This window comes from Gastrolobium bilobum, unplaced genomic scaffold, assembly GCF_033153095.1.
Source record: "Gastrolobium bilobum isolate Gb01-03AN ecotype WA unplaced genomic scaffold, APGP_CSIRO_Gbil_v1 utg20882, whole genome shotgun sequence".
Taxonomy (NCBI): Eukaryota; Viridiplantae; Streptophyta; class Magnoliopsida; order Fabales; family Fabaceae; genus Gastrolobium; species Gastrolobium bilobum.
Window position 1 is genome coordinate 23,056 of NW_026896360.1, and position 25,771 is coordinate 48,826.

At 37.1% G+C, this 25,771-nt stretch overlaps 1 protein-coding gene across 1 annotated transcript in view; it reads right to left on the reverse strand.

The window, feature by feature from the left end:
- Nucleotides 1–18,262, reverse strand: part of LOC133299353 (uncharacterized) — a 33,473-nt gene extending 15,211 nt beyond the window's left edge. Inside the window, exons 1-3 of the mRNA XM_061498812.1 lie at nt 17,962–18,262; nt 5,783–5,880; nt 193–312 (exon numbers count right to left, since the gene is read on the reverse strand). Of these exons, the coding sequence (XP_061354796.1) occupies nt 193–312; nt 5,783–5,880; nt 17,962–18,262 (519 nt within the window). The remainder of the gene's footprint in view (nt 1–192; nt 313–5,782; nt 5,881–17,961) is intronic.
- Nucleotides 18,263–25,771: the final 7,509 nt, after the last annotated feature.

The window sequence follows — 25,771 nt, forward strand, 5'->3', positions numbered from 1 at the left end:
ACATTTTATTATATTTTCTAATTTGTTTCCATATTTGATTAGGATTATGTTCTGACTCTAGTAACGGTATAAATAAGGATTAGTACTTTTGTCTTTTGTATCATATCGTTATACACAGGAGAATATTATGTAGTGTCTTTATTCTCTATTTTCCTTCATCCCTACCTAAATCCCTATGGTTTCAACAATTACCATCACATTATAATGCATCAAGGTATAATCCATGTCATATCCAATGGCACTAATTGATCGTAGATTCAATGTACGGGTACAGAATATTCCACGAGGTGAATTTCTTGATGAAGAAGGGCTCTGCATGAGGACACAAAACAGTGTTATTTCCATAATGTACATTAAAAAACCTCCCAGACAAAATCCAAATACAGTAGATTGGGAGGGTAAAAGTACAGAAAGATGAAATCAGTGTGCCAGTCAGCAACAATTAATGAAGAAAGTAACAAGTGGTGAAAGATACACAGTAGGCCAGATCTGGAGGTAAAATAGAAATGTTAGTTCATTGCTAACTAGTATAAAAAAAAAAAAAAAAAACCCATAAAATTAATAAAAAATGAAGAAAAACAAATGTTTAAATAGTACAACGAAACAACAAATTAGTTTAGAAGCAAACAGAACAAACTCAGCATTATATACAATTTCCTCAAATCTGGCACACCTTTTTGAGTAAGGTTGATACTGATCTAATTGTTCACACGCAAGGGCGACAATCCCATGACAAAAAATAGAGTAATATAGTATTCATCTGCTAGGGCCTTGAATCACAAACAAATTAAGCGATAATATAAGCAAATTACATTAAGTCTCAAGTTTGTGAAACCTATGAAAACATCCCCTCTGGTTTCATATTATACAAAGGCCTGCATTTAGTTTTTTGTTAGAGGATGTTTAGAGAAAGTTGTGCAGGGAGTATGTGTATTTGAAAAAAAAAGAAAAGAAAAAGAATAGAAGTTATACACGGAGTAATTGTAGGAAATCTTAGATTTATGCGGAAGCGGTTTAGGACCTAGTACATTGGTATGCTTACCGAATCATCATCGTTTCACAATTACCTCTCGGTGCGCAGGTCTCGTGTAGAATCTTCCCTTGTAGGATTCCTCTTCACGAACAGCTCACCTCAGCGCCGCAGCACGAACAACCTCCTTGAAGCTGGACTGTGGCAGATCTTCCAGACTATCTCTCGAGGAGGATGAGATGGTTGTGTGGGCAACCGTTCAGATGATGAACGTCTGCCTCTTAGGTTTGTTTCTGATGATCTGATCACCTTGGAGGCACAAGAGGAGAAAACTATGAATATATACGCTTAGGTCTTAGACATAACTCAACCCTAAGCCTCATGGGCTCAAGTTTCACTGAAGCCCAATAGGACTTTAGTGACCAAAAGAGCATATATCCAACAATCTCCCACTTGCTCTTTAAGATACAAACTTGAGTTCGTAAACCCAAGACCATGTAGCCCATAAGTTATCATCATCTGATAATATACCTCATCCCTTGTCTCGAGCTAGCCTGGGGACCTACCATTTGTCATTGATCAAGGCTCCTGATAATCTTTACAAGATTATCTAATTCGGTGCTACTCCACTAAAAGCCCGAACGTGAACTCCAAGATTAATGACCTTTATAACATTAATATGCATTGCCCCTTTATAGAATGTCTATAATTCATTGATTAGTTTTCTGTAACCCAATCAATTATTTATTCCCTTGACTTTGATAATTTCTCTAATGGATTACATGCACTGGCCAGTGTCTTTAATATCCAAGTACCGAAATATATCAAGGGGACATTTCCTATAAATTCCTTGTTGTTTATCTCATAAATACTGATAATCAAATAATCTCACTCCCAAAACACCGAGTTATTGGCCGTCAAAAGATCGGACCTCACCCGTTGGTAAATCAAAGAATGAAAACTATTTGATTACCTATTTATAATAAACTCAGGATTAAGAGCAATCACATAACTATAGTTAACTGGAGATTTGATACCTTATGACAGAAAAACAACCTTAATCAAATCTCTCCTTGATCCTTTCCATGTGAATGTTAATTCACACCAATATTTTACAATGATTCGGACAAAATCACTTCATAAAATATTGCAGCCTGAATGAAGTGCCCAACTTTATTTAATGGCTGTGACTTCATTCATCAATTGTGAGATCCTATGATCATGTCCTCCATGAACGTATCCATATGATCATATACTCCACAATTTGATCCGGACCTTTATGTTTGTAAATAGTGCGCAAAATAAATAAATAAAGCCTTATTTATGAAATTCAGAAAATTATTTTATTGTTTCATCGTCTTACTCCAAGAGCACAATGAAACCAATAACTCCCACTTGCTTAATGCAAGTCTGGGATCCTCCTAAGACCCAAAGAAGTAACATGCCTCTCGAACACAAGTTCAGGCAAACTCTTAGTAACTGGGTCTGCAAGATCCACCTCTAATGCTATCTGAGTTTAGTGAAAAACTCATAGCTCGAGGTTGATTTTCTTGAGTCAATATCCACTTGAAATAACTGAATTTTTGAAAACTCAGCTTTTCAAGACTCCCACTAGAATATACCAGCATATAATCTCTCGTTCTCCAAAGATACTTGAGTACATGCTTAACAATAATCTAGTATTCCTCTAGGTTCAAAATGGTACTATCTCTCTACTCCCACTGCGTGACAGATGTCTGGTTTAATGCCCAACATGATATGCATGAGTCTACCTTTGCCAAAGCATAAGATATCCTACTCATGCATTCTTTCTTCTTAGAAGTCTTTGGTTACTCCTTAGGAAGATGAATTCCACATCTGAGAATTATAATTCTTCTCTTAGAATTCTCATGTTGAATTTTGGCAAGAGTTTTGTCAATGTAAGTAGCCTGAGGTGATGCCAACAACTTATTCTTCCGGCCTCATAAGAGTTTTATACCAAGAATATAATTGGCTTCCCCAGTACTTCCATACCAAAACACTAACTTAGCCAACTCTTTATGCTTGATATTACCTCCACGTTGTTTCCAATAAGGAGCATATCATCTACATAAAGTACCAGAAAAAACTAATGTCTTCCGTTGGATCCTTTACATACAAATACACATCATTCATCAAGGTTCTCTCAAAATCAAAATTTTGATAACCTGATCAAAACTGATGTTCCAAGACCTGGATGCTTGCTTAAGACTATGAAATAGACTTTCACAACTTGCATACCGTGTGTTTCTACCCATTTGCTATAAACCCTTTTTGGTTGTAGTATGCAGATATCCTGACATCCAACTCCCAAAATTAAATCTCATAATTGAGACTTATAGCAACCAAGAGAATCTGGATAGACTCAAGCATGGCGTCTGGCAAAAAATGCCTAGCTTTGAAGTTTTTCACCTTCCTGTCCATCCTCTCTTTGCCTTTTATGTCCACATGCACCTTGTTGGTTTTACCCCTCTTGGTGTTTTTACTAGGACCGAACGGAGTTGAAATACAAGTATTTCATCTCATTGTTCATAGCTTGAGCAACACTTGATCAACAACATTTTCTAGTGCATTATTGTAACTAGTAGGATCAATGTCACTCAACAAGAGACAACTTGAGAGTTAACAAGGTTCTCTCCCACTACGAATGTACTGCACTAGACCTTGTGTATTTATAGGTAAAACAAAGAGTGGGTCAAATGATGGATCTTCAATTTCTTGAGGATCCGCTTATACTTGATATTGTTCCTTTACATGTGATACTAATATTTCTACTAGTTTCACTTATATATTATCATGTTGAATTTCCAATCATGGTTCTCTTGTTTGTTCACTTAGAGATATATTTATCCCCTCTTGAACAATCAAGGGAACAGTGGATGAAGCTTCTAGAGATTCTAGAAATTCTTGATCTGAGATAAATCTCATCAAGAATAACTTAACTTAAGAGCTTATAATTTCTTATCTAGTCCTCCTTTAAGAAAATCATGTAAGTGCTCAATTAGATTATCTTGTCCTTAAGACTAAATAAGAAATCATCCCTAGTTCTCTTAGGGTAGCCAAAATATATGCACTCTTCCATACAAGATTCCATCCCATTTGACTGTTGTTGTAAGACGTGTGTCGTAGCACCCTAAATCCGAATATGGTTTGATCTGGGCTTGCACCCTTTCCATAATTCTTTAGGTGTCTTTACAACAAACTTTTGATGGAATCAAGTTAAGAAGGTACATTTCCTTCTCTTAGGCATCTCCCTTGAACAACATTGACAAAGATGAATAATTGAACATGATCTTCACCAAGTCTAGAAATGTTTGATTTTTGCATACTGCAACTTCATTCAACTAATGCATTCTTAGAGTTGACAGTTACAAAAACTATCCCCTCTTAAATCAGGTAAGACCTGAACTTACCAGACAGGTAGCCAACACTTTAGTCAGACCAAAGTGTTTTTGATTTGAACACCTACATGCTTTTCTGCCTCAGACTAAACCTCTTGGAATTTCCAAAAGCTTTAGACTTATGGTGCACTTGGTTCATCTGTCCAAATCCAGAGTAAACATTCATATAATGAAGTACTCATCACCTCTTCTGTTCTGAACACTAATTGGTCCACATACATTAGTATGTACCAGTTCCAGTTGAATAGTTGCGCAAACCTTTTTGGCCCTTGTAGGATTGTTTGGCCACTTTACCTTCCAAATAGGACTAACATGTAGCTGTTAGTTAAAAGATTATTGAACTTTCAGTCCCTCTTTTAACTAAAATATGTTTCCTACTTGAGATAATATGACTCAATCACAAAGGCCAAAGTGATGTTTCATTTGAAACTTTTATTTCTTTGGTGAAAGTTCTTGTTCATCATCCTTTCCATTCAACATAACAAATTTAAAAAGGGTATAGGGCATAGGTAATAAAGACTATTTAAACAATGTACCAGAACAAACAAGACGAAGATGAACTTCGAAATGTAACTGCGGAATCAATTGCATTGTCAAACCATGTTTTAACCAAAACAACTAACAAAAATTGAATTCCTCTTGAAATCCGGAACAAATAAACAGTCACTCAAAACCATAGTCTTATAAATAACATGTCCTACTGCAAATGCAGACACAAGTTCCCATTTTCAAGCTTAAAATATCTATGTCCATTGCTGACAGGTATGCCATGTTTGAACTACTACAAAGAGTAACAAACATAATCAGTGATTCCTGAATCAATAATTCATTCACTCATCAGAGCCTGGGCTGTACATTGGTATGTGAATCTAGTTTCACTATTCATGTAATTAGTTTTGCTTCTTGAAATGTGGCACCTAGGGTTCTAGGATTATGGTATGAATCTAGCATGTGTATTTTATAATTCATTTTCATAAAAGTTTAAATTTTAATCGGTAAAAATGCTTTAATCCATGGTTAGGCCAATGCAATTTCTGAAACTAGATGGGTTGTTTGCATGGGCTTCATAAGCCTCCTAAGGGGAGGTCCATCTAATTTACCCTAGCTCTCCCCTTTAAGACTCCAAAAATATAAAGCATCCATATTCACAACTTATGTCAATGTAATCTCCATTATATTCCTATGGCTGTGGGTTGAGAAGAGGATACCATAATGCTGCATTCCTGCAAATAGGCACAAATGTCCAGATGATATGATACCACTTGATAAATTCACGAGAATTATGACACATTCATACTAATAGCATAGAACAGAGGACACCAAAGATTCTTTCAAGCCAAATATAAGCAACTAGAGAAGAAGCAACTAAGCATAAGGAGTAGGCCTACAGCACCTGAATACCCAAGTCTTGCAGTAAATCTTCAGCTTCTCTAGCCTCTATCCTAGCCACCTCCTCAACTGGACCTTCTAATGCAGCATGACCATCAATTCCTACATGGAAAACCAAGATTATGTCAACCATAACCCACATCACGATGTCCGATATTTGGCACTACCAGAAGAGAAATATTTGCAAACAATATCAATAATTTCTGACAAAAGTGTTAATTATATCATAATTAATGTTAGGTTTAATATAAAACTATTGAAATATAAAAAAAATTGTTTTTTTCTAAATTGATTCAAATGATTTTACACTGGTAGGGAGATTTATACAAGAGAGAATGAGAAAAAATTGATAAGGATGACTCAGCGATGAGTCATTAGTCCTATCCACTAATTAATAGAAAAATAAAAACGGAAATATTTTTAATTGTAATTTCCTACACTCTCCCTCAAGTTGGGAGGTAAATGTTGACCATTCCCAACTTGCCAATCAAGTCTTCAAAAGGATGGACGATGTAGATCTTTAGTGAGGATATCTGCAGTATGCTCTTTGGTAGGAACATACATCATATGCACACTTCCATCATCTAATTTTTCTTTAATGAAGTGACAATCAACTTCCACGTGCTTTGTTCGATCATGGTGCACAGGATTTTGAGCGATGCTGACAGTTGCCTTGTTGTCACAATATAGTTTTATTGGTTGGGAATACGAGATCTTCAACTCTTCAAGAAGTCTTCTCAACCAGATTCCTTTACAAACTCCATGAGCTAAAGCTCGAAATTCTGCTTCAGCACTACTTCTTGCAACTACTGTTTGCTTTTTGCTTCTCCAAGTAACAAGATTTCCCCACACATAGGTGCAATAGCCTGAGGTAGATCTCCTGTCCATGATGAGACTGCCTACTCTGAATCAGTGTAGATTTCAATGTCCTTTTATACCCCTTTCTAAAGAATAATCCTCTGTCTGGAGTGTTTTTGAGGTATCTAAGTACCCTATAGATTGCACAAAGATGTTTCTCCTTGGGTGAGTGCATGAATTAACTAACCATACTCACCGCAAAGGCAATGTCAGGTCGCTTGTGGGATAGATAGATTAGTTTGCCGACCAATCTCTGATATTGCTCTTTGTCCACCTCGTTCCCATCTTCAATACCTAACTTGGTGTTAGGCTCCACAGGTGTCTTTGTCGGCTTACATCTTAACATTCATGTTTTCAACAAAAGAACTAGAACATACTTCTTTTGTGTGAGAGTGATGCCCGTTTTATTCCGAGCAACTTCCATACCAAAGAAATATTTAAAAGTTCCAAGGTCCTTTAACTTGAACTGAGTTGCTAGGTATTCTTTCAAGGAGTTTAATTCCTCACTATAGTCAGCTGTAAGAACTATATCATCCACATAAACAATAAGAATAATGACTTTACCATTCTTAGAGTGTTTGTGGAAGAGAGTATGATCAGTTTGCGTTTGGATGAAACCTCTTCCTTTGACAGCTTGTGTGAATTTTTCGAACCATTCTCTAGGGGACTGTTTCAACCCATAGAGAGACTTCTTCAGTTTACACACTGATCCATATCCTTTTGCAAAGCTAGGTGGAGAATCTATATAGACCTCCTCATGTAAATCGCCATTTAGGAATACATTCTTTACATCTAACTATTGTAGAGGCCAATCTAGGTTGGCTACAAGAGATAAGAGAACTCGGATTGGCAACTGGAGCAAAAGTCTCATGATAATCTATCCCACGAATCTAAGTGAACCCCTTCGCAACCAATCTTGCCTTGTATCTGTTGATGCTATTATTTGCATTGAATTTTATTGTAAACACCAATTTTCATCCTACTGCCCGTTTTCCTTGTGGCAAGGTCACTGTCTCCCAAGTTCCATTTCTTTCTAATGCATTCATTTCTTCAAAGACAACATCCCTCCATTTTGGATCATTGAGGGCCTCATGTATATCTCTTGGTATCTTTGTATTATCCAACGTAGTGTTGAAAGCACAAAATCCTGAGGACAACTTTGCATACAAAATATAATTAGAAATAGGATGAGCAGTACAAGATCGAGTATTTTTTTTAAGAGCAACGGGCAAGTGTAGATCAGTTGTGTCATGGCACTAAGTGTCAGGGTGCTGGAACTAGAACTCAGTTCAAAATCCTGGCAGTGCAGAGATTCTGGGTTATTCACGCTTTGAGTGGGCTTTCGCCTGCTATAAACTTGTCCCCACTTTGAGGAGGCTCTCCCTGTCTCCAATGGTGAAGGTATTGTAGCTCCCCTTGTCTCCAATAGTAGAGGTAACACTGTGGCATCAGTAGGCTCCCATGACTTATCTTCATCTATTCCTATAGACTCCCCCTGAAGAGAAATCAAGGGAAAAAAAGGCTGAGTTTCAGAAAAGATGACATCCATAGAAACAAAAACCTTACGAAGAGAGGGTGAATAACACTTATAGCATCGTTGGGTAGGAGAATAACCAATGAAGACACACCAGAGAGACTTAGGATCAAACTTGGACCGTTGATGAGAGGGAATATCGACAAACACGACACAACCAAACAACTTGGGAGGTAGTGATGAGATGCCCTAGAAGGAGGGGAAGGTGTGGACAAGACTAGAAATAGGAGATTGAAAGTTGAGAGTACGAGATGGCATTCGATTGATAAGATATGAGGCAGTGAATACGGCTTCCCCCCAAAGGTATGTAGGGACACTCATAGTAAACATAAGAGCTCAAGCAACTTCAAGGAGATGTGCATTTTTTCTTTCAGCAACTCCATTTTGTTGGGGTATGTCAAGACATGAGCTTTGGTGAAGGATGTCATGTTGGGAGAGATATTCCCCAAGAATAGAATTGAAATATTCTTTGCCATTTTCTGTACGAAGAATTTGTATAGAAACTTGGAATTGGGCTTAGACCATGGCATGGAATTGTTTGAAAGTGAATGCAGTATTTGACTTATCCTTTAGAAGGTATACCTAACAAACTTGGGAGTGGTCATCAATGAATGTAATGAACCAGCACCTAAAATATTCTTTACTCGGGCTGGGTCCCATATGTCACTATGAATCAAAGTAAATGGGGAAGAGTCATGGCGAGCTCTGGACGGATAATGAACACGAGTATGCTTGGCAAGTTGACAAATATCACAAGAAAACAAACTGAGACTTTTGTTAATGAATAACTTTGGTAACAACTTATGAAGATAGATAAAACTAGGATGGCCTAACCTACGGTGCCACAGCATAACATCATCACAAGAGTCAGAGAGAAACATAGAATCGTTTTCCACGAAGGTAGCCTCATGCGTCACACTCTCCTCAAAGTAGTAAAGTCTGTCATCTTCTCTAGCACTGCCAATCATCTTCTCTGAGTCCTGTTCATGAAAAACACAACCATGTGCAAAGAATTTAGTGAAACATTGCAACTCAGAGGTCAACTTACTAATGGAAATGAGATTGCAAGCCAGATGAGGAACATGAAGAATTGATGTTAAGATAATTTGTTCGAAAAATTTGACGGTTCCGTGTCCAACAAGCAGGGAGAAACTGCCATCGGCAATTTTGATCCGAGAAGGTTTAGAATATAGAGTGTAAGAACAAACAAGGTCTGTTACCTGTCATATGGTCAGATGCCCCAGAATCAAGAATCCAACGAGTTTCATTGCCTACATGAAAGCCCATACCTTGTTGAGCCACATTTTTAGTGGCCTTAGCAGGTTGAGTCAGAAACCTCTGAAGTTGAGTTCTGCTGAGAAACACTCCATTAGAGTCAGCAGAGGCAGATGCGGAAGCGAAAGAATCGAACGAGAAAGACATCAATGAGGAGAGAAGGTAGAAATTTTATTTTATTTTTCCTTCTTTTTTTATGAATAGTGTTTCCGGCGTGAACAGTGTCGTTGGTGAACAGTACTCCGTCCGTGAACAGTACTCTGGCGCAGTGAACAGTGATTCCTGTATGAACAGTACTCCAGCCGTGAATAGTAACTCTGGCGCGGTGAACAGTGCTTTCAGCCTTGAGGATGGCTGGTCTAGGGGTGGAACGAACCCACTCTTGATACTATATTGAAATATAAAAAGAATTATTTTTTTCTGAATTGATTCAAATGATTTTACACTGGTAGGGAGATTTATACAAGAGAGAATGAGAAATAATCGATAAGGATGACTCAGCAATAAGTCATTAGTCCTATCCTCTAATTAATAGAAAAATAAAAACGAAAATATTTTCAATTCTAATTTCCTACAAAAACCTTTCATGTGTCTTTACCTAACATTTTAAGCTTTTGGGACAGTTTATGACATGGTATCCTCTATGACCAAATGGTTGAGTTTAATCCTTGATGTACCATCTTTCAGATAAAAAGTTTCGACACAAGTTAGGTGGGTCTGTGCATTGTTCACACTTCAAGCCCAAAAGACTCTTGCATAAGGGGGCATGTTAGAAATGAAACATAAAATCATTTATATGTCTTCATCAAACAATTTACGCTTTTGAGATAGTTGATTCATGGCAATTATAATATCCTTTATTGTAAATAATAGATTTATTTTATTATTATTTTGTAATAGTTAGAATACTCTATAAGTGTATTTGGGCTTAGCCCATTAGGTTTTTTAGTCTCTTTAAAAAGAGAACTCTTGTACAAATATTATACAATTCAATTATATACAAATCTTCTTTTCTAGTTGGTATCAGAGCTCTCGATTCTGAGGGCTCTGCTTCCGCAAATCACTACCTCTAAAAACCAAACCCTTTTGCCTCTCGCCGCCACAAAGCCGCCACCGGGAAAAAAAAATTCGGGGACCTTTTGGACCGTGAGGACCCCTGTTTCACTCTGTTTTCTCAGATCTATCATTCTACGGAGGTTTCTTTGTCATCAGACGACCGGAACAGCTTAAGCAAAAAACAAAAAAAACAAAAAAAAAAGTACTGTGTCATCGCGCACTGTTCACGCGATACTGTTCATCGCGCACTGTTCACCGGCACTGTTCATCGCGCACTGTTCACCGATACTGTTCATCGAGAAAAAAAAAAAAACAGAACTTTATTTTATTTTTCTGATCAACTATGTTTGGTAAGATTACACACCCTACATCTCTTCTTACATCTTGCACTGATTTCAAAAATTCATGGATTATGGATTCTGGTGCAACTGATCATATGACTTGCCTAGCTGATTCTTTTCTTTCATATCACCCTACTAGTGGTATCCGTACTATAGCTGTAGCTGATGGATCCCACAAATCAGTTGTGGGTTCTGGTAACATTCAAATTCAACCTTCCTTATTTTTAAAGAATGTTCTTTATGTTCCTCAGCTCTCTACCAATCTTATCTCCACTTATAAGCTTACAACTGACATGAATTGTGCTGTCACCTTTTTTTCTACCCATTGTGTTATTCAGGATATCACCACGGGGAGGACGGTTGAAGATGCTAAGGAGCAAGGTAGGTTGTACTATCTCATTCCAGAGCATGCTACAAGGGAGACCGGGAATCAATTATTGATGAGTCATCACCCGTCTACTTCATTCTCACAGATTTGGCTTCATCACAAACGTCTAGGGCACCCGTCATTTGGCTTATTGAAGTCAATGTTTCCTTCTTTATTTAAGGATCAGGCAATTGACTTTTTCCATTGTGATGTTTGTGAGCTTGCGAATTACCACCGTGTGCCCTTTCCTTCAAGTTCAATAAAGAGCATTGAGCCTTTTACTCTTATCCATTCAGATGTTTGGGGCCCTTCTAAAGTACATAATATTTCAGGTGCTAGATAGTTTGTTTCTTTTATTGATGATTGCACTCGGGTGACATGGATATTCTTGATGAAAGACAAGTCAGAAGTACCAAAATTGTTTATTCGATTTTATCAAATGATCGAGACACAGTTTGGTAAAAGTATTAAGAGATTAAGATCTGACAATGGTACGGAGTATGTCAACCAGCGCCTGTCACAATTCGTTTTAGATAAGGGTATGATTCATGAGCTCACATGCGTGGATACCCCTCAACAGAATGGGGTTGCTGAAAGAAAAAATCGACATTTGCTTGAAGTCACCAGAGCATTATTGTTTCAGACATCTGTACCTAACTCTTATTGGGGAGAAGCCTTATTAGCTGCAACCTATTTGATCAACCGCTTGCCTTCCAGAGTCCTTGGCCATGTAAGTCCTGTTGATCTCATGACCTCTTTTTTTCCTTCTGTTCCAATTATGCAAAGTCTCCAGTCTCGTATCTTTGGATGTGTTGCCTTCGTCCATATCCATAAACAACATCGGAGTAAATTAGAGCCTAGAGCCCTTAAGTGTGTCTTCCTTGGTTATGCTCCCAACAAGAAAGGATACAAATGTTACCACCCTCCAAGTCGTAAATTCTTTGTCTCTATGGATGTTAGCTTCCACGAATCTGAGTCTTACTTTCTACACCCTCAGCTTCAGGGGGAGAATAGTGTAGAAGCTTCATCCATTTTCTTCGAGTCTGAGTCTCCCTTTCTGTTACCTACATCTTCTACTCCAGTAGTTACACTACATGACAATGAGAAGGAAGACTTAATTGCTGAGGTTGAAAATTCATCTGATTCCTCATGTGACATGCCTCCTATTGATAGACAGAAAGTACGCAAAGCTGGGACACCCGAACTATTCTACCAAAGGAAGAAACAACCCACACTGCCCCATCAGCAACTGCAATCGCCTGAACCGCTGATAAGTACTGAACACACTACTTCTTTTATTCCTGAGCCTGATATTAATTCTGATGACTTACCCATTGCTGTAAGAAAAGGGAAAAGGTCTTGTACCCAACACCCTATTTCTCATTTTGTCTCCTCTAAGAATCTTTCTCTGCAGCATAGAAGTTTTATTACAGCACTTGACTCCATTTCAATCTCGAAATCAGTACATGAAGCATTAAAGGATGATAATTGGGTTCAAGCCATGCATGAGGAGATGAATGCATTGGAGAAGAATAATACATGGGAAGTTGTTGGCAGGCCAAATGAAAAAAAGACAGTAGGGTGCAGATGGGTGTATACTCCGAAGTATAATTATGATGGGACTCTTGAGAGGAATAAAGCTCGATTGGTAGCCAAGGGATACACACAGACCTATGGCATTGATTACGAAGAAACATTTGCTCCAGTGGCCAAAATGAACACTGTAAGAGTTCTATTGTCCCTCGCTGCTCATTTTAGCTGGGATTTGAACCAATTTGATGTAAAAAATGTCTTCCTCAATGGTGAATTAGAAGATGAGGTTTACATGGAGATTCCACCAGGATTTAACTCTACAATTGGAGATAATAAAGTTTGCAGGTTAAAGAAGGCATTTTATGGTTTGAAGCAATCCTCGCGTGCTTCGTTTGGAAGATTTACCAAAGTCATGCTTTCATTGGGATATAAGCAAAGCCAAGGAGATCATAAACTTTTCTTTAAACATTCCCAGGAAGGTAAGACCACTATCCTTCTAGTTTATGTTGATGACATTATTATAACAGGGGATAATATAGGTGAGAAATGTCCTCTGAAAAAAAGATTGACTGTTGAATTTGAAGTTAAAGATCTTGGAAAACTGAGATATTTTCTTGGGATAGAAGTTGCTCATTCAAAGCAAGGGATATTTATTTGTCAAAGGAAGTATGTTCTTGACCTCCTTAAAGAAGCAGGAAAACTTGGGTGTAACCTTTCCAATACTCCGATTGAGCAGAATCACATACTAAGAAGTGAAAATGAGAGCTCTCCAGTTGACAAAGGACAATATCAACGAATAGTGGGCAGATTGATATATCTAGCTTATACTAAACCTGATCTAGCTTATGCAGTTAGTGTTGTTAGTCAATTTATGCATGATCCGAGGGAGAAACACTTGCAAGTTGGGGACAGGTTCTCCAATATCTGAAAGGCACACCAGGTAGAGGACTATTGTTCTAGAGAGGAAGAAACTTAACCTTAGAAGTTTATACAGACACCGATTATGCTGGATCTGTGACTGACCGACGGTCTACTTCGGGCTATTGTATGTTTCTCTGTGGAAATCTTATAACATGGAGAAGTAAAAAGCAAAATGTGGTTGCTAGATCAAGTGCAGAAGCAGAATTTCGAGCTATGGCTCAAGGTATATGTGAGTTATTATGGCTGAAAATCATTCTAGATGATCTCAAGGTGAGATATGAAGGATCTATGAAGTTACTTTGTGATAACAAGTCAGCTATTTGTATAGCCCACAATCCAATTCAACACGATCGAACCAAACATATTGAGATTGATCGCCACTTCATTAAAGAGAAATTAGATAGTGGACTGATCACTACTCAATATATTCCTTCTGGTCGTCAATTGGCTGATGTCTTAACCAAGGGTCTTCCTAATGATAGATTTCAAGAACTTACTACCAAGCTGGGAATGATAAATATCCATTCCTCAGCTTGAGGGGGAGTATTGTAAATAATAAATTTATTTTATTATTATTTTGTAATAGTTAGAATACTCTATAAGTGTATTTGGGCTTAGCCCATTAGGTTTTTTAGTCTCTTTAAATAAAGAACTCTTGTACAAATATTATACAATTCAATTATATACAAATCTTCTTTTCTAGTTCCTTGTTTGGAAGATTTTTTAGGAGAAAAAGGGAGGGGAAGTCCCAAATTCTTCCTCCCCTAATTATGGCATTACGGGAAAGAGTATTTTTTAAATTAAGCACAAAAATACATTTTGTATATTTGTTTCTCAACTTAACTACTTGAGTTTGATTTTAAGTGAAAATGTTACTCTAGTTAAACCAAATAGACATTTGTTTTTAACTAGAGAGCCTCTTTAATGGTTTTATATTATACTCTAACAACATTAACCTCCATATACTTCAAATGAAACTTTAGGCGGGATTAAGTGGGGGGAAAACCTCATTTTGTAACAATAAGGTCATGTGGCGTGTACATTACATTTGTATGTTCCATTTGATTTTGTAAAGAATCAATTCAACCCAAAAGGTTAAGCTCAGGAGAATAACAATGATAACCCTTTTGATACGAGAATAATCAAGAAAAACACACTTAAAGGTTTTGGATGTTAACTTGTCCTTACCAGGAGTGAGATCATGAACAAAACAGGTACAAACAAAGATATGTGGGGATAGAGGATAGAGAGAAGCATCTGGAAACAACAGGTTATGGGGAATGTCATTGTTAAGCACAGAGGAAGGTATGTGGTTGATGAAAAAACAAGAGGCGAGTACTGCATCTGCCCAGAAGTGAAGAGGAACATGCATGTGAATAAGAAGAGTCCAGGCATTTTCAATGAGATGTCTGTTTTTACGTTTAGCCACCCTATTTTGTTGTGGAATGTGAGGACAAGTGGTCTGGTATAAAGTACCTTGTGTGGCCAAGAAATTAGAAAAGTCAAAAGAAACATTCCTTAGCATTATCACAACATAAAATACGAATAGAGGCACCAAATTGAGTATGAACCCCAGAAGAAAACCTTTTATAAATGGAGAATAAATCAGAACGATTTTTCATTAAATAAATCTAGGTACAACAGGAATAATCATCAATAAACGTAACAAAATACCGAAAGCCTAAAACAGACAAAGTACGACTTGGACCCCAAAATCTGAATGAATAAGAGAGAAAGGAGCATCGGCTCGTTTATTGACTCGACTGGCAAAGGAGGAGCGTGTGTGCTTTCTTTGCTGACACGACAGACAATCTAAAGACTGAAGACCAAACAAAAGAGGAACCATCTTTTGAAATTTTGAAAGACTTGGATGACTGAGGCGACTGTGGATAAGTTGTGGAGATTCTGTGAGAGAGCATGCCACTGAAGGACAATGCACAACCAGATAGTAAAGACCCTGTGACTCACGGCCCACTCCAATCGTTTTGCCCGTACCCGGATCCTGCACAGAAACAGAATTGTTAAAGAAGGGAATAGTGAAAGTAAGGGAGTAGGCCAATTTACTAACAAAAATTAAGTTATAAGGGATGTCAGGAATGTAATAGACAGATGTCAAGGTCAAAGACGAGGTTAGACGAGCTTGTCCAATCCTACGAACAGGGGCTTTAGTGCCATCAACAAGGTTAAAGGAAGGTAAATGATTAGAATAAGAGAAGTAAAGAGTTTCTTACTACCACAGAGGTGATCGGTAGCACCTGAGTCAAATATCCAAGGACCAAGTGATGTGGAATGAGAAACACAAGCAACAGCATTACCAGTATCTGGACTAGAAGGCTGAGACTGAGGAGGAGCCTTCCTGAGAAGAGTTTGAAGTGTTGCATAGTCTACAAGAGAGAGAGAGACTTAACCAGATGAAGCAGTATCTGACTGAGTTATATTTGCAGCATGAGAGGGTCGCAAGTGAGGATACTTTGTGTAACAACGTTCCTCACACTTCATGTGAATAGGAGACGATTCTTCCATTATGAATGCAATAAAAACTTGTAGAACAAGGCAAATAGAATCAAACCGATAGCCAAACAAGAATAAACACACGCCAAATAAGAGACCCACGAAGAAGCAAGAGCAGATTTGGAAGGAAGAGACAAAACCGAGCAATTTTGTCCTGAAAAGACCAAAAAAGAATGTCAGAACAGTGTTTCCGGCGATGTGAACAGTAACTCTGGTGACTTGAACAGTGTTTCCGTCGGTGAACAGTGCTTCTATTAGTTGTCGGAAGGACGTATGGCAAGGAATGAGAGAACACCCAAGCAGTGGGCTTGGGGTTTTGACACACCTAAGCAGTGGGCTTAGGGTTTTAGTGGAAGAGAAAGTTCCCAGAACAAAAAGCTCTGGTACCATGTAAAGAACCAATTCAATCCAAAAACTTAAGCTTTTGGGTGAAATGGTATCAGAGCCTCGGTGTCCCGGGTTCGATCCTTGACACCCCCCATTTTCTTTGTGGAATTTCTTAGCACAGGTAGGCTAGGATTGATGCATCATCTACCTTTCAAGTCCAATGGGCTCTCTTGTGAGGGGGCGTATTAGAGATATATAAGACCATTCATGTAACTTCACCCACCAGCTTAAGCTTTTGGGTGAAATGGTTCTTTACATATTTAATTCAAAAATTAACGTTTCCACTTAAAACCAAATTTAATGAGGGTTAAGTGATAAAATAACTTTGGGATTAAGTTGAGACAAGGGAAAGTGGCTCCTTTCCCAACCTCTTGCCTCCCTTCCATTCCACTAAAACTATCAAACATAGAACATATATAGAACACCAGATAGAGAAAAGTTTAATGCAAATCATATATACCTCTCAAAGCAATGACTAGAAATTAAAACCTTAGTTGTTGAAGATGAGACACACAAAATTGTATTAGACATAAACCAACTCTTACTCCACCAAACTATATATCAGTTCATTGTATTAGACATAAACCAAGTCTTACTCCACCAAACCATATAGCAGTTCATCGTTTTGACTGGAAAGTAGTACGTATAGCTATCTTGTCTTGTACAACCTCATGGACCTTAATAGAATGGTCCAAACAGCAAGCCCAATAAAATCCTTTTAGTTAAGCCTAATCTTTACTCTAACACATATAATGCTAGTGGCTCATCGTGTTAACAAAATGTTTCCACACAATGAGTTGGCATGCTTCCAGGATAGAGGAGTGGTCCCTATTACTTTATTTTCTCCAACAACCACCTTTTAATCTAACCCAATTGTGTCAAAATTCTGGCTAATATTTCCTGGTTGTGCAGCCCAACTCCATTATTAATAGCAGCCATGATTTACAATCCATATTTTCATCAACCCATGTTGTAAAACAAAAGGTCCAATCCAATCAATTAACCACAAATTCCAAACCAATAGTTGGCATAAACCAAAGAAATGTGTTACAAACAAACTCCCCAGCCTGTGACAAAACAAATGAAATCCACCCAAGCAGGTTTTCATCAGCACCTTAAGGATCAATATCAGAACAATGATTGAGTAGAGTGTCCATGACTTGACTAAAAAGAGAAGGGTACATCATGGTTCAACGGAACTTAAACATGTAGATCCAACTGAACACCAAGTCCAACTCACAAATAACAGAACAACCCTCATAAGCAAAAGCAAGAAACAAATGACAATTACAACATCCGCATCACTCCACAGTCACACCACACAAACATGAAAATTTATATGGAGTTGAACAAGAAATAAGATAGACAAAAGGGGCAAAGAAAAAGTTGGGAATTTTTACCAAAAGCATGAAGATGCTCCAACTTAACATTCAAGTCCCCTTTGGTGCTCTCTCCAAGATAGTCAACCTCGTACTTGTTGGAAGGTGTCACAGAGAAAACACCACTAGTGACTGGCTTGGGGTCCAAGGAACATAGACAAACCGTTGAAGCGTTTCTTCCTGGTTCCACATTGAAGGTGTTACTGTAACAGTAAAAGGTTCCTTTCAAAGCTCCGTTTTTGAAGCAGTTATTGGTGGCTGCCACTGTAAAAGAAACATCGAGGTTGACAGTGAAGTTGCCGAAAAACTTTGCCCCAAACATCTATGTCTTAATGCAGCACCGAAGGTTGGTGCCGGAGAAGTTAAAGTGAGAGAAACAGTTAATGGAAAACAGAATCTGTGTTCTGAACACTGATAGTGAGGGACAGCATGGAACCAAATAATGACATTGAATAGTGTCTTTTTTCTCTTTCTTTTTTCCCTATTGTATCATAAATAGTATAAATTTTCTAAGTCATTTTCTCAATAATAATAGAATATTCTTAATTCCTCTTAAGTTATTTTGTAGATGATCATTAAGGTCATATTTTACCTGGATATAATATTACTTTTTTTCAATAAGAGGAAATTAATATTAAACATTATGAAAAAGTAAAATTAAATTTAAAAGTATTAAAAAGATATAACTTATCTACTTAAAATTTTTAATTGAAATAATTTTTTTTGAGAAAATGATTTTTACAATTGTGGTAGAAATCATTCCATCTCCCACTTATACAAAAATAAGAGAGAAAAGAAAAAATAAGAGAAAATAGAAAAATTTGTGTTAGGATGAATGATTTATGTCATAACTGCATAAATCATTTCCTCAATTTTTTATGGGTTAATCTTTTCTCATTTTTTACATGAGAAAAGATTCTCATGTTACATGAGTAAAGATTCTCATGTTACAGATACAATCAAAAGGTGGGTCCCATATTTATTCTTTTTGTCTTTTTACTTTTTTGTGGACTCCACTTATACATTGAGTGTGTGGCATAAGACAATTTTCTCGTGTAAAATGAGAAAATTAATCCTCATTTTTTATATATGAAAACCAAGATGATTATGGGGCCTTGAGTTCAATTTTCATCGTCCCATAATTTACCTGCTTAAATTTTTTAGTTAAATTGGTGCTTTAAAAAATAAAAATTATGACAAATTAAAATTTATTTAGAGAAATAAAGTCTTTTATCGATAATTTCGTTTACAATTATTAGTGTTGCCCATTTGACGAGAATGAATAATTACAGTATACTTATTTACCAATTTCTTCACATTTATATCTAGATTAATGCTAAACAATAAAGGGGGCAAATTTTGACAGAATTATAAGGTGGCTGTTGGATGAAATGAAGTTGTATGGACCACTTAGTTATCCAATAGTCAACAGATATGTCACTTTATTCCGTAAAAAATTATTGCGAAATAGCATTTTTTTTTTTATCGAGTGAAATTTAATGGTTCTTCCCTCTAAATCTAGTTTGCATCGTCTTTTCTAATAATTTAAAATTTATATGACCCTTAAAAATTATCCTTAACATTGATTTCATTCTCTTAATAATCTTCATAATAATTAACAAATGAAGTAAGTATTGAATTTTTTTGTCTATGAACAAAACTTTTATTTTTTTTCTTCCAACACATACCTTAATAAATATTAAAATGATTATTATGAAAAAGGATAAGATTTTGCCAATTTGATGATTATAACAAGAGATAAAATTATCTCATACAACTCAAGATAATGTTGTTTTGACAAAAAAATTATCTCTATAAAAAATAATTTTCTCATACAACTCAAAATAACGTTGTTTTGACAAAAAAAATATCATGTAAAAAGAAAAATAAAATTTCTAAAATACCCTATATATTTTTTAGAGCAACCAACGAGAGGAAGGACTTTAGAAGTAAGTTAAGAGTGTTTTGTTGATAGCTTATGACCAATATTTGGTGATGCATGACTTAGTGATATGTGTTGCTGGAGACTTTTATATTAGATAAGAACTTAAAAATAAAAGACAATATTAAAACTTGTACCAGTCATTCATCATAAGGTTGAGTCTTCTAATTTAAAAAAATTTGGTTGTTGTTCTGTCTTAGAGACAGAGATGTCTAACCCAATGGACTAGTTGTTGCTTTTGGATCTAGGTGCCCTCTCTAAGATATCTATAAGTTAGATGCCCTTGAGTCAAACAGATCGTGGTACACAGAAGAACAATAAACGGCTTTGCCAAAGGGATGTGTGTGCGCACAGTGATAGCATAACAGTAAGAGAGATAGCGTAACGTACCTGTAGGTTTTACCACTTATTTATAGAGTTTGCCTGTGGGTATTGGATTTTGGACCTTCAGTACTTCTGATAACGGATCAAGCCCATATATCATGTTGTCGTATTAGGATTGATATCATTGATGAATATCTTTCCTTAACTGTGTCTGATTTATATTTGGATTGCCCATTGTTGGGTTTGTTAATAGATGAGCCTCATATATGAGTCCATAACAATTTCCCCTCAGCCGAGCAGTTTGGGTGTCTAAGCTGTCGAGGTGTAAATATTTTGAATCTTCGTTAAATTTGCATTCGTTCGGGTTTCTTCGAAAGTTACTCGGGTTCTTTGTAAAACCAATCTCGGTTCTTATGATCTTCCCATGTATGCATTATGGTCTAGTAAACAACATCATTTGGCTTTATCCTTGGGTTTCTTTTTAAGAGGTATTCGGTTTTCAAAATTCAAAGATTTTATATTAATGGGTAATATATCTGCCCCCAATCTCAGTACATTGAGTATTCAATATACTGAGATATTATTCATGTCGTTCTAACCTGAGTTGCAAATGAACTTGGATTGCTTCATCTTTAATTGATGAGTTTCCCCCAAGTTCTCCTGTTTTGGAACTCGGCTCGAAAATTCGATGTAAATATATTTTCGGGATATATTTATATTTTCTGCATCAATGATGCAATTTTTACACGTGGTAACTTTTGCATTCATTAGCGTGTTGCAGGTAGCTTATGCCATTTTCGAATTTTGTGTGCATTTAATGCCTGAGTCATTTCAAATACCTAATCATTGCTTTTTAGGGGCAATTGACACTTGCGCCCCTAACCTTTGCCCTTCGTAACCGTAACGGTTACAAAAAGTTGTATATACTTTTCCCCTTTTCATTCTCCCACTTCTCATTTGCAGTTTGCGAGAAGTTCATTTTTATTTTCCCTCTCTGCATTTCGTGCATACAAGAGCTCACATTCAAGCGTCTCCATACACTATTTCTACTTAGGTACCTTCATTGTCTCTTAGATTCCTCAGTTCCTTTTGAAAATCTGAAGTGATCTATGCCTCGAATCTTCATTTCTCTGGCTTTTTAAGTTTCTGAATTTCTAAATGCTCTTGCGTCTTTGAATCTTATTGTTTTTTGAATCATCTGTATCTTGCATAATTTTTTTGGTTTTTCTAAGTGAGTATTCATCTTCTGTCTGAAGACTTTAAACAAATTTTTCATATGTTTCTTGCTTTCTTCAATAATGAGAGGGAAGAAAAATCCTCGGAATACTGTCTATGGTGGAGACCAGGAAAAAGATGAATCAGATCTTCTTAAAAAGATACCTCCTGGTCTTCTATATTGGTTCTAGGGAATACCCTGCACTGAAGAGGAGAAACACGAAGCCATGCTTCGTGGATACCGTGGTGGAAGTAGCAGTAGAGGTAGGTCCGGGTTATCAGACCATATGATTCCTCAAAACCCTATTGGCCGGGGTCGAGGCTCAAGTAGGCAGGGTAGAGGTCGTTCTTTTGTAAACAAATGTATCCCTCAATATTTTTCTAGAACCCAGCCAGACACTCCTCATATTGTTTCCCATCCAAATTTGGATGTGTCGTCTTCTTCTCAGGCTCCCCCTAGGTCTGTAAAGCCTAAACATGATGACCTTTATTATTCTTGTGTCTTTTTAAGTTATAAACTCATAGAGAGGGGATGTGACTCTCTAGCCGAGTCTATCTTGTCTAGTTGTCGCCATGGAGATGTTCCAGAATCTACCTCGGCTTCTGGTGATGCAAAAGATCTGATTTCAATCTCGGAGAAATCTGCAACTTCATCAACTAGTAATTCTTCTACTAGTAGCTTTTTTTTATTCAGGTATGCCCATCCATTTCTTCTGATTATTCTTCTCCTTGTTTTATGTATTTATGGCATCATCTTCATCAGAGATTGTAGAGGAGTCTCGTTCTGCTGAGTCGGATTTTGAGTCTCCTCCTGCTGCCTTAATAGCCTAGTATCCCTGGGTGACTTATAAAGTTTTAAGCACCTTATCTGAGATGAGCGTGGAAGACGTAACCGGGCACAATGTCGGCAACCTTATCAACTATGATATAGTTCCTCCCCATGAAAATGAGCCGGTTAGCTCAGGGAGGAATTTAGATTAACCCTCTTTTTTCTTATTTTACCGAGATCTTGTGACGCAACTCGGTATTGGGTTTCCTTTAACCGAATTTCGGATTTCTATTTTAAACCATCTCCATATAGCTCCTTCTCAACTCCACCCCAATGGTTGGGGATTTTTGAAAGCGCTTGAGCGCTTCTGTGCTTATTGATGGGATGAAAATTCGTTCCAATCTAAGCCCATTTTGATGGTAAAAATTCCATCTGTTCCTTCATCCGGGGACCATTTTTTGCCTTAAAAATACATTTCTAGATCTTAGGAACAAAAGCTCTTGTAATCAGCTGAGAATACAAGAAAAGAGGAACAGATTGACTCATTAATTCACCTGCTCCTCTAACCCTCTCTCTCTGACCACTTTGCAGGAAACGTTGAAAAGAAGCTTTCAAAAAGTAGAAAGAAGTACAGCAATCAAGCAGGAAGAAATGTGTAAGCAGCGAATAAAGAGTTACCATTGGGTGAGAGAAAAAGTAAGCATGGGAGACTCAGAAGAAAAAGGAAAATTTCAACCTTAAGTTGTCCCATCCAATAACTTGTTTCACATAAAAGCATTGTTTACACCGCCTCTTTATGCAATCAAGGAACAACTCAGAAAGAATTACAAATATGCCATCTACTCTTCTGACCTATAAATAGGATGTTCCAACACGAAGAAAAGATCGAACTCCTTAAGAAGAGATCACATAGGATAGTTTCAGTTTCAGTTTGTATAGTTTTAGCAATAGTTAAGTGACAACAACTCGTCCCCTACTCTCTTTTCACCATTTGAGACTCCTCACGAGCATTACCCATACTTCTCCATTTTTTCTCTTTGTAATCTGAAGTTATTTCTCATTAATATATGTTTTTTATTTCTCTTTTCTTCCCTTTTTTATCTTCAAACTGAATCTCGGATCTATGGGACTTCAGTTTGAAATAATTATGTTTATGTTTTCAGCCATGAGATAAGTTATTTTGGAATGGAAAAACTATGAAGTTCTTAAGGAACTATGCTCAAAACTTTTGTATTGAAGCTTTTGCATTTCTGTGATTTAAGTAAGCTTAACTCCTTGTGTATCAATGGAAATTGAACTCAAACTGAGAAAGGAACTTCCTTAAGGAAGGGATTTCAAACAACTTAATCATAGAAGTAAGGTAGGGTTGTGAAAAAAATGCTACTGGTTGCCTTAGGAATAAGGAACCACCTCGTTCTCTGAAGGTTTTGAACTTAGTAACTGTTAGAGTCAAAGGAACCATAATCATATGGAAACATGTGAGCCATTAAAGTCCAAGAGCTGAGGAATCAGAGTTGGTAGTGAAAAGACCTGAACAGATTCAGAAGGGTTAAGTTTTAAGTTGAGAGTATAACTATTTAAGAATGGAACAGTGGATCCGTTCCTTGTGTTAAAACTGTTTTTATCCAACCATCTCGTTGTCTCTTAAATATTGTTATCTTTTAGTTATTCTCCTTTATACTTCTTGTGACCATACAATCAAAACTCCAATGAATTTTGACGTTCTTTCTCGTATCAAGAAGGATTTGATACATAACGACGTGAGGAGTGTTTAGAGTCAAACTGAACCTATTATCTTGAGGAAAAGTCTTCAAGGTGGTAGGGAACGAATGACCAAATAGTTCAAATACTGTCTTTCTTCTTCTTCACAACTCTTTTAAATAGTTAAAGGTATTATTTAGAGTTCTATCCTCATGGGAACGATAATCTGGGCACTAATAATCCTATTTATTACTTGATGCGTGCGCTTGCGCGATTGGGTTGATATCAAGAGAACGAATGCATTTTCTCTTAATGGACTAAGTAAAGGGAACATCCTTAAAAGAACACAAGCCACCCAACAAGCACTATTGGACCCAACACTTATCTTTCTTTGCCTAATATAGTTTCTTTTGCCTTATATAGTTTCTGTCTTCTTTTTTTATTTGCAAGTCATTACATCTTGCACTGGCAGTGAACCACCCGAAAGAAAAGGTTGGGTCAATATCCGGGGTTACCCTTCTCGAAAAAATTTCCATGTTTATTCTGATTCTTTCAAGAACTTTAAAGAAAAGTTCTTTAAGGTCATTGCCCAACCTGGAAAGAGCCCTGGTTCCTTCGTTCCTCTGATTCATAGGATGTTGAGGGAATATTTCCCTTATATTGGTCTTCTGACCATTATAATTTTACTCCTTCCAATTATCGTTTCAAAGAAAATGAGCTGTCAGATGTTGAAATTAATTCGGCCATTTCCATGAAGGCATATGTTGATGCACATGGTTATGCTAGCATGGCATCTCTCATTTACAAATCTCAGGAGGATTTGGATTTGGAAATAAGTATGATTTCTACATTATTTGTTTATTTTATATTTATAGTATAATATCCCATTTTAACCTGGTCCCATTATTCTTACTTGCAGTTCCAGACATAGAGACCAACAAGATGAGCAACCAAGATTCTTGGCCGTTGTGGGCTGAGGAAAGAAGACCGCGGTTGTCGACTTGACAACCTGGAAAAGGAAAACTCCATAACCCAGGACCAAGAAGCTGGCTGCCGGGGAGAAAAAGAAAGGGACCCCGGCTGGTAAGGATACCCAGGCTTCCTCGCAGGCCTTAGCAACTGCCACCCAAGCCTTGCTCCTCCATCATCTTCTGGCCTTTCTAAAAATGTTGTTTGGAAGACCGAAATTTCTAATTATTTTTGGGATGTTATTTGTCCTTCTGCCCACTTTTTCAGTTCCACTATTTTTACTCCAGCTGAAGTGAAGGAGTTGGAAACAATTGAACTGAATTGTATAAAGATGGCTTCATTGGCTAGGGCTTTGCAATCCTTGAAGAATAAATATGTCAGAACCCTTGCCGAGGTGAGGGCGAGCAGGGAGGAAAAATCTAAGATTTATGAAGAACTCCTGAAGGTGAAGGAGGATTTGAAAACTTCTAAGTTTGAAAACAATTCTCTTGAGCTTCTGCATGCCAACAATGTTCAAAATCTTAAGGATTTTAAGATTTTGTTTGAGCGCAATGAAAATAAATTGAAAGAGGCTGAAGCCGATGTTCAGTATTATCGAGGCGAGTTGGAGAAATCGGTTTTGGGCTCTTTCAATAATGCATTGAAGCAAATTAAGATTCTTAATCCTGGCCTCGAGTTGAACATTGTCGGTTTGCATAATATGGCCTATGTCGGCAATGGTCAAATTGTTCCTCCTCCTCAATTCCCTGTGGGTGATTCTGCAACCCAGATTGAGGGTGACCGAGTTGAAGGAGAGGATAAAGTTACAAACAAGGATATTGCTATGGAGGTTGCTGAGCAAGCCGTTCAGACTGAGACGCTAGTAGAATGAAGGGCCGAGATGCCGGTTTTATTTTTGTAATCTTCTTTTT